The following is a 9,470-nucleotide window of genomic DNA, read 5'->3' as shown; positions in this document are numbered from 1 at the left end:
GAAAATTACAATGAGAATTCACTAAAATTAAAATCCTTTACTCCACTACCTGTTCTACTGAGTAACATGTAACAAGAGCTTAAATTTTACTTTTAACAATTTCTGTTCTATACAGTCAGTCCTGATTAATGTCCAAAAAATAAGTTTACCCTGGACTTTTTCCTTCAACCCTGAGACATTATCAGTCTATCATTAAGTAGGTTCATTATTAGGTATATGATCCTGCAAAATTCCTTTCTCAAATGAAATAAAAATGTATAAAATTTCAAAAGATGCAGTAGAATCAACTTTTCAGATCTTAAACATTTGTTGTGGAATAAGATGTAGAGCAAGTATAGTCTAAAATACTTTACTGATCTGGAAAATATTATACTTCTAGCTGGAATTCCCACTGTATGTACTGTTAATAGTTTCTGTTAAGTGAGAATTAATTTTCTAAACTTTACAAAACCTTTTAACTGCACCCACTAGATAATCTATTCCTGAGCTACATTATAGATGTAAGGGATACTGTGACGCCAGATTTAAAACAGTCTTGCTATTTCTAAAAAAGCTTTTGTAGAAATTATGTTCAGTAACAGTAGAAGCAGCAGCTTGATTATGGGAAGTCACATGAAGAATAACTTGTCAAAGAACTTCACAATATAGAGCAAACCTACAAAGGAGCTATGTCAATATGAATAAATGTACAAACATTTCAATAGCTTTCTTCACTTTATTAAATGTTCAATAAATATACAGGACCTGAATACATGTGAATGTGGCTCAAACCCTCAGTCCAATAGTCCAGTAATACTGACTAAAGGGGAAAGTAAACAGTAAACAGCAATGGTAGTAAATGAAAAGGCAAGAAAACAATATAATCTCACAACTTGTAGTTAAAGATTTAAAAATAAAATTGCACAACTATTTACTGTTAGGAACTGTAATTAAAAAAAAAGTCAAATTGCTTTTCTTACTATTACTGCTGGGTTAGAACTGAAGGATTTGGTTTTTTCCTGTGTCAAGAAATTTTACTAAGATACATGATGCAACTGAATTATGATTATTGTTCGTGACCCAAAATCAAGATTTTTTTTTCTAGAAACTTCAAGAGGTTAATAAAGCAAACACATGATATGCTTCTTTCTCCTTAGTCTTGCTCTAACAATTTTATTTTTAAATCAAGAAATCAAAATTGCTGAAAGAAAAAAAAGATTTTTTTCTGATCTAAAATACGTATAAAGTCTTATCAAACCAGTCCGACAGACTAAATCAGCCTCTGCATCAAGACTTATTCTGTCAAGAACAACATCCTTGTCTCATGCTAGCCTAAGCGACAGAATCAGACATAGGCCCATTAAGTCCATACCGCAGCCACTGATTTAAGCACTTCTAGGGGGAAAAGAAATCAAAAATTTTTATTAACACCTTAATGCTGTTTTTTAATATAATATCCATTACTAAGGTTAAGAAAATAAATTGTTTCTAGTAATTCTGAGGCATAAAGTGCCCATTTTCTCTCTTCTGATTTATATCATTGTTCTGTTTTTACAGCTTACTGTTGACAGAGTGAGGTAATTCAACTACAATTTTTCCAATGTTTTTTCCCATGTACATGTAATCTACAGCACGGAATACAGACTCCAAGCCAGTGAACTTGCCCTCTGGAGACATGTCTCCAAAGTCCACCTCACAAACCAGTTCACCTTTTTCATACATCTTGAGCAACTGCTTCAGAGCCATTTTGTATTCGGAAAAGTAATGGTTCAAGAAGAAACCCCGGATGCTGGCAGACTTCTTCAATAGTTTTGCTGGCAGTAATTCTGCTTTAATAGGCTGAAGGCCAGTAGGGTTTTGGTAGCCAGTGATAAACCCAATAAGTATCAGGCACCCTTTAGTAGCCAAGGAGTTAACTGCCAAGTCAAACATCTTTCCACCAACAGATTCATATACTACATCCACACCTTCTGGGTAATCTCTCCTAAGAACAGATTCAACGTTTTCAGTTTTATGGTTGATTGTATGGTCACAGCCAATGGATTTCAGAAAACCACCCTTTTCATCACTGGAGCAGGTTCCAATTACATGGCATTTTGCTTTCTTTGCGAGCTGCACAGCAAACTGTCCTGTTCCTCCAGCTGCTGCTGTCACCAGGACCTTCTTGCCTTCAGAGAGCTCTCCAAGCTCTTTCAAACTGAGGTATGCGGTAGTGCCACTTACCATTAAAGTAAGAAACTCAGGTTTCACAGAGGGTAGAGGAACCGCTTGTTTGGCAGGCACGACTGTATATTCAGCAAAGGAACCTGCTTTCACGTAGGCCACAGCTTGACCGACTGTATAATCAGCACTAGCACTGAGTCCTAAAGCTACCACATCACCAACACCTTCAAAACCTATATCAAATGGGGGTTTAACTGACGTGTCATATCGACCAGCTGAGTAGTTTATGTCAGATGCATTAATGCCGACAAATCTAGAAGAAAACAAAAATGTATTAAAAAGATTTATTCCTTATCAAATCTCTGTCATATGAAAAGAAAAAAAAAACATCTAAACTTACAGGATAAGTAAGAGAGTTTTTTCCCCCTTGATTTCTGGTATATTTGAATTAGTATAAAAAGCACTTTCATCAAATTTTTGTGTGTTACATTTTGTTGTTCTAGAATTAAAGATAAGTTTGCTTAAAGAAAAAATCCCGTTTTCCTCAAGTCCATTTGACCAAACTAAGCCAAATAAAAATAACTCTGTATGAGTTTAAAGGATGAAAATTAATTGACTACTTTAGAAAAGATGTGAAAACACTGAAGAATAAAATGTGCAAAGTAGTAAATATGTTGATTCTGGCAACAAATTTACATTTTTGAATATAATACTACTGTTAATGACTAACGATCATATTAACTATCGATGTCGTTTGCAAGGTCATGTTACTGTAGGCAAGTATTTTTTTAATTGATGGAGTCACTACAGCAAATTTGCCTTCTGATGTAGCTAATGTCAACACTAAAATATTTTTCTTTATAAAAATTACTTGCAACACATCAAAGCAACCTTGTGCAGAAGAACTAAAAATTTTAAGATTGAGTATCAAGTCCTACTGACCTCTAACAGGTGAAAATAGATGCCAAATTTTTAAAATAGGGACACTCTCGCAACTTGACTGAGCACTAGGAGATAATGCCAAAAAGAAAGTTATGATCTAACTTAACCACAAAGATTATTTTAGTAACACTTTTTGTAGACCATAAAAATAACTTTATACATGCAAAGGAAGAGAGACTGGGGGAGATTCTGTTAACTAGAAAATGTCAAAAAGAAGTGCATGCAACAGAAAAGGCTAGGGGTCTTGCTACACGTGGAAGTGACAACCTGAAAGATGTACTTGATACCATGCAAAAGCTGCAGAAGTACGCAAACAGTGCTCTTTTAACTGTCGTAGTTAGCAACATGCTCAAATTCTATGCGTGTGTAATTTTAAATTGCTTGCACACAGAGTAAGAACTGAAAATGCTCTGCTTATTTTGATTTCCTTCACTCTGTATAGCATGGGGTATCTCCAGCTTTTGCTAACATAATGTGCTATACATAAGGACATGTATAAACATATAGGTGCATAAAATAGGTGAAAGTGACTGCTACCCTTTTTAATTCTGCCTTTAATTCAGTGTTCAGCTGTGACACAAAAAAATCCTAAGTCCTGTTTGTAGATACAAAAAGATCATCTGTTATCCTCCTTTAATTTGGGTAATTTCCGTGCTTCACTCCTAAAGGAGGTATAAACACTGCTAATGGACCAGGAGCTTCCGCGGCAAGCCGCGTCCCGCAGACCCCAGGGAGGCGGGCTGGGAGCAGCCAGGCGAGCTGTGCCTCCCGCCGGCTTTGCCCCTGCCTCCCAGCGAAGGGGGCTGCGGGGCCCGGGCAGCGGGGCGCCGCGCTCGGGGCTCCCCTGGGGCCGGCCCCGCGGCCCCGGGCGCGCAACCCTCCCCCCCACCGCGGGCGCGCTGCTGGGGCGCGCTGGCTGCGCGGCGGTCGCGCCCCGGAGAAGGGGAGGGACGGCAGCGACAGCAGTAACGAAACCCCTTTCTTCCCCCCAGGAGCTGCGCCAGCTCCTCCGCGCTGAGCTCAAGCGGGGCGAGCACAAAGGCAGGTAAATGACCGTCTGCGGCACAAACTTTGTGCGCGGGGAAGTCTCGCAGCTGCCCAGGCGTCCGGCCGGCCGCGCCGCGCCACGCGCGCTTCTGCTGTCGTGCCCGAGCCGGAGGGGAGCAAGGCCGCCCCGGCCCCGGCCCCGGCTCCAGCCCCGGCCCCGGCTCCGGCCCCGGCCCCGGCCCCGGCCGAGCGGCGCCGCGCGCGCGGTGCGGGCACAAAGCGCTGCGCGCTGCTGCGCGCGGCCGGGCCGCCCGCCCCCGGCACGGGCGGGCACCTATGTGCGCGCCGCGCACACGCACGCGCTGCCTCCGCGCTGCCGGGCCACGGGAACCGCTTCTCCCCGGCCTGCGGGACGCGCCACTGCTGATCAGTACGGCCTGCGCTTCAGCCGGGCCTCCCCCCACTCCTTACCATTTATAAACTTACAAACTCTTTTTTTTTTTAATTGTGTGCAAACTCAAACTGCTGTTCGCATTGTAAGTCTCTGTTTTTTTTTAACGCTGCTTAATGTCTTATATTCCGTGCATATTAAAGCGATCAAACGCAGTGTCTGAATTAAAACATATTGCCTAATTTGCCTTGTCATTCCAGATGACAGAAGGGAGGTGCGAGGATGTGCCGCAGTTTTTTACGTTATTTTGCTTTTAAAAGTAGGAATAAGTAGGACTAGCAACTTGAAGATCAGTTTAGTAACTTCTGAGACTGAGAAAAGGAGGGTACAGAAGTAAGAAACACTCGGAGTACTGGTATGTTTTAATATCTCTTCCAGATCTTTTATATTGTCCTGTTAAAATTTCTTATTTAAAATGCATTATTTAACTTAGAAGCTCCTAATTGGGGCTCGCTTTCAACATTTCTAACAATCTAAAGACCTGAGGGGAAAAAAAAGGGCTTGGCTTTTCCCAAAATAATTACGCACATTGAGTCACCCGCTTTATTTATACTGAACAGTGTTGAACCCCCCGTATTGTTTATTATAAAAACAGGACGATACCGTGGAGGGGAGGAAATGCTGCTTTTCGTACCACAACAAAGCACAAGACACTGAAAAAGAGCACCACAGCTTTAAATATAGACAAAGTCATCCAAACCAGGGTGAAGAAGAAAAACATTATTTAGACCAAACAGCAGAAATAATCCTCCACTTTTCACACTGTGATCCATTAGTCCTTGATTCAAAAACTTTCTCAGTCCCCCTTTAGTTTCTTTTCTATTTCTATAACTTTTTTTCGAGATGCCATTCCAACAGAAAATCGTTACAGGTATTTTGGAAACGAAATAATGTGTCACTCCATTAAGAAAATACTGAAAATCCCACATAACTTTTAAGAAGGACCAAATCTCCATACTCTCTGCGTCCTTCTCCTGCAATAAAACGGAGGAACCTTCTCCCCCGCCCCTTGAAAACAGGACAAGCGGACATAGGAAGCGTAAATGGCTTCGTTAAGGATTTTACGTGCCTCCTCTCTGAATCCCAGTGATAAAATATATTGTTCTAAATCGATTCCTAGATTTAAAGCATTTCTTTGTGAATAAAGGGTAAAATGGATTTTTACTTCTTTTAGGAAAAAAAAAAAGAAAAACGTACAGATATAGATTGCTGTCTTAGTTTTCCAAAGAAGAAAGGGGGGAGAAGTTACACTTAACAGAAGAGCATGTTGTTTTAAAATACCTATCTGTACAGGAACCCAAAACATTTTAATTTCCCATTCCCCTAAATCCAAAACGAGATTTTACTGTGGTGAATGAGGACTGTTTTGCATAAAAAGCTCAAAGCAATTAATACTGTTCATGGGCGTGACTGGGACTAAAATGAACAAATCTGCAAATGGACTCTTGGAAGTCAATTCTTTTTAATTGTATATTTCTACCTATAAGAAAATATATAGTTGGATATAAGGTTTATTTTTTCTAACGTGAAATAAAGCCAGACACTCATCTTTTCGGGATGGGAATAAGCTTCCCCAGGGTGACAGGGAGGGGGAAACATTCAGAACTCGCTTCCTGCAGCAGCTCATATATAGGAAAGTGTTTTTAAGTAAGGGATCTCGTGTCTTCTGTGATACTCCCCGGAAAATAATAATAAATACAGAGGAAATGCCTTAGAGCCCCAAATAATACAAAACGTATGAACTCTAAATCTCTTTCTCACTCACCCCTCCCTCCCCTCCATCCTCACTCGTGTGGACGTATGTGTGTATACACGAACGTGTACACTAAGCTGATGTGCTAGAACTCAGTAATTGCCTGCCTGGATGTCTGGATCAGCTCCTGCCTTCGGTCCGATACGAGCTGCGCACCGTGAGGTATGCACGTCCCCTGGCACCCACGGAGCCCACCCAGCAAAGGGAGGGAGGGGAGGAAGAAAGGAAGAGTTACACAGGAAGCCGTATAAAAGATGAATAAAATTTCAGATTTCATAGGAAAAAAAAAGTGGGGGGTGGGGGAATGAGAAATCGCAAGTACTGGGGGAGAGGGGGGAGGGGATGGGGGAAGCGGCGGCGTCGCTCTGCCTTGCGCTACCCAGGGAGGCTGCACCGGGAGACTCGCTACCGCTCGTGCGGGTTTGTATCGCACGCCCTTCGGCCAACTTCAAGAAAAAGGAATTTAACTCCAGCCTGAGCACTGTGTCAGCGTCGTCTGCGGATGCTGCAACACAGTGGTTTAGACTTTGAGGTTTGGAGTGAATTTCGGTCTCGGAAGTCCTAGCGGGAGATGTCAACAGCGGGTTAAAGTGCCATAGAAAGCTTTCTCATCAGCTCTTGGAGGAGTTCCTGTCCCTCTCTCTTTACCCCCTCTCTGCTATGTGCCTATGTTACATACGGGCACACACCACAGATTACATATGCACACAACATACATATATAGGCACACAAAGCGTTAATAAACTTCCAGTGTTGTTTTCAAGCTATTTAGTGCTTCCTACATCTTTAAGTTCCAGCCGAGAGTATGGCAAGTTATGTATTATTACTATTTTGACAAGAGCCTGAAATTGTTGCTCTTTTCTGCACGGACCACAGTCTGCTGCGGGGTTCGCAGAGCTTCAGCTTCCCCTCGCGAGCAGAGACACCTCTGACCTTTAAAAGGCTTTCTTGTAGCTGAAGGAGCGACGACACCAAGGAGGGAGCCGGTGGACACCAGCAGGTTGATAAGGCGGGGGGCGGGAAGGCACGCCGTATCCTCAGAGCCGTGTTGCGGCGCGCCCGATTTACGGCGTGTTCCGTTAAGCAAAACGCCACCTCCTCGCCGCCCTCCCGGCCCGGCCCGGCCCGGCCCGGCCCCGCAGCTGCGGAGCGGCGGCGCTGCCCTGCCCTGCCCCCTCGCCGCCGCCGGTGCGGGCGCGCCACCGCCTCCTCAGTCGCCGCTCAGCTCGGGTCAGGGCGGCGAGGGCCGCGCCGGGGGGGGTGTGTGGGGGAAGGGGCTGGAGTCGCCCAGCCCAGCAGGCGAGGTCGCCCGCACCGCACCGCACCGGCCGGCGGACACACGCGGCCAGCGGCGGCGGCGCGCACCGCTGCGCGCTGGTGCCGCGGGGAGGTGTGCGGCAGCACACGCGCACGCCGCGGACTGCACGGGGGTAACAAGCACGGCAGCACCGCGGGGGGGTGGGGGGGGACACCTCTCCTGCCCCCCCCCCCCGAGCTGTCACTGAAGGCAAAACTCCCAAAGCCGGGCGCGCTGCCTTGGCCCGCCGTCCCCACCGGCGAGGCGGTCCTCCCGCCACGCCGCTCCTTCCCTCCCCAGCGGCTCACGCCGGCCAGCACCCCCGCCCCCGCCAGAAAGGAAAGGGGGGGGGGGAAGGAGGTGTCACCCCCCCACACACACGCGTGGATTGGGCGACCGGACTGCAGCGCCAGGCGCCCAAAACAACAACAACAACAATAAAATTAAATTAACAGTCGCCAGATGGCAGCTGGTACAACTTGCCTGGCTCCCAAGTGAGCGAGCATGTGTGCAGGGGAAGGCCACAAGGTGCGAGAAGGGGGCCGGCGGCGGCCGGGCCGAGCCGAGCCGAGCCGGGCCGGGCCGGGCCGCCCGCGGGGGGTGCTCACCTGTTCCTGACCAGGAGGTCTCCGTCGCCCGGGAGTGGCACAGGCGCGTCCTGCCGCAGGGTGACCGCTTCCCTGAAGTTTTGGCTCAGCTTGGTCACCACCAGCTTCTTCATGGAGCTGGGGATGGACGAGCCCTGGAAATCCAGAAAGTGACGCGAGTAGGACATGTCCAGGATGGGCCGCGGCCGGCTGCCACCGAGGGAAGACCAGGCGGGACGCGCCGCCGCGCACCACGGCTCCTGCCGCCACCACCAACACCGCGGTGCCCGAGAGCTCAGCAAAACGCTTTTTGCGCTGAAACTCATGCCCGGGCTCAGCTCTCCTCTCCCTCCCCCGCTCAGCAGAGCACCAGCTCAAGGGAGTCTCGCAAAACCCGCCACTGCCAAGCCCGCGGGAGAAACTCTCTGCACGCAGCTATTTGTGTATGTAAATAAAGCCCCGTGTAGCTCGCCGCAGCCTGCCTCCGTCCTCCCAACCCAGCCCCTCCGCCACACGGAAACACCGCGGCGGCGGCAGCAAGCCGATCCCCCTCTAGCTGCTCTTCTCCCGTCACTCGCGCCAGGCGGGAGCGAAGTTCGCCCTCCCTGAACACAGTGCGTGCCCCGAGCCTGCTCCTGCGGCCGAAGCCCGTGTGCGTGTGTTTGCGTGACCTGCTTCACCACGTACACACAGGCGCGCCTGCCTCCGCGTACCACCGCCGCCTGGCAGCGCGGCTACTGGGGTCTCGTGCCTTTTCTTCTCTGTCCGTGGGACAGATTTACAAAATGCTGTATTTTCTGCTAAAAAAAAAAATCTTTTAATTTGCACGCTGCGTCTGACTAAGGGATTTAAAAGAGGGGGAAAAAACAGGACAAGAAAAAACACCTCGCGCCCTCCCCAACCCGCTCTTTAGTTTACAAAAAGAGATGGTCCTTATTAAAAAAAAAAAAGAGAGGGAGAGAGAGGGAGAAAAGAGAGGCTGGAAGAAAGCACGATAAATGATCAGATCAATAAGGTTAGAGGAGTGGAGAGAAGTTGCGGCGAATCTTCCAATGTTGTTGTTAGCCGCCGCCGCGGAGCCGCTGGCTGCTGGCGGAGGCTCCGCCCCTTCCGTGCGAAACGTTCACTTCCTCGCAAGGTGGTACGAATCAACCCCGAGCCGCTAGCAACCGCTCGCGGGCGCGGCGCGCCGCGCGGGGGCTGGGGCGCGCGCGGCGGCGGCGGCCGTTGGGGCCGTTGGGGCCGTTGGGGCGGTGCAGGCGCGCGGGCCGCGCGCGGCGCTGCGGCCCAGCCTGCCGGCTGCGGGGCGCC

General features: G+C 47.9%; 1 protein-coding gene across 3 annotated transcripts; it reads right to left on the bottom strand.

Moving 5' to 3' along the window:
• Nucleotides 1–695: 695 nt before the first annotated feature.
• PTGR3 (prostaglandin reductase 3) lies at nt 696–9,259 on the bottom strand. 3 transcript variants are annotated; one of them, XM_062570058.1, is made up of 3 exons: nt 8,831–9,259; nt 8,181–8,314; nt 696–2,455 (listed from the first exon to the last, which is right to left on the bottom strand). In XM_062570058.1, exons 2-3 carry the CDS (start codon nt 8,291–8,293, stop codon nt 1,531–1,533), a joined length of 1,038 nt encoding a protein of 345 aa, XP_062426042.1. In that variant the 5' UTR covers nt 8,294–8,314; nt 8,831–9,259; the 3' UTR covers nt 696–1,530. The 3 variants fall into 3 exon arrangements, with proteins under 3 accessions (XP_062426042.1, XP_062426041.1, XP_062426040.1); XM_062570057.1 differs by having other exon boundaries at nt 8,847–9,259; XM_062570056.1 differs by having other exon boundaries at nt 8,181–9,259.
• Nucleotides 9,260–9,470: the final 211 nt, after the last annotated feature.

This window comes from Rhea pennata, chromosome 2, assembly GCF_028389875.1.
Source record: "Rhea pennata isolate bPtePen1 chromosome 2, bPtePen1.pri, whole genome shotgun sequence".
In the NCBI taxonomy this organism is placed as follows: domain Eukaryota; kingdom Metazoa; phylum Chordata; class Aves; order Rheiformes; family Rheidae; genus Rhea; species Rhea pennata.
The sequence above is the reverse complement of the archived record's forward strand: the minus strand, read 5'-3'. Positions and strand labels throughout refer to the sequence as shown.

Coding starts and splice junctions, on each gene's coding strand:
- PTGR3 (XM_062570056.1), bottom strand. CDS start 8,485: ATGAGTTTCAGCGCAAAAAGCGTTTTGCTGAGCTCTCGGGCACCGCGG. Junction 2,456..8,180: donor GACCTCCTGGTCAGGAACAG/GTGAGCACCCCC, acceptor GTTTTCTTCTAG/ATTTGTCGGCATTAATGCAT.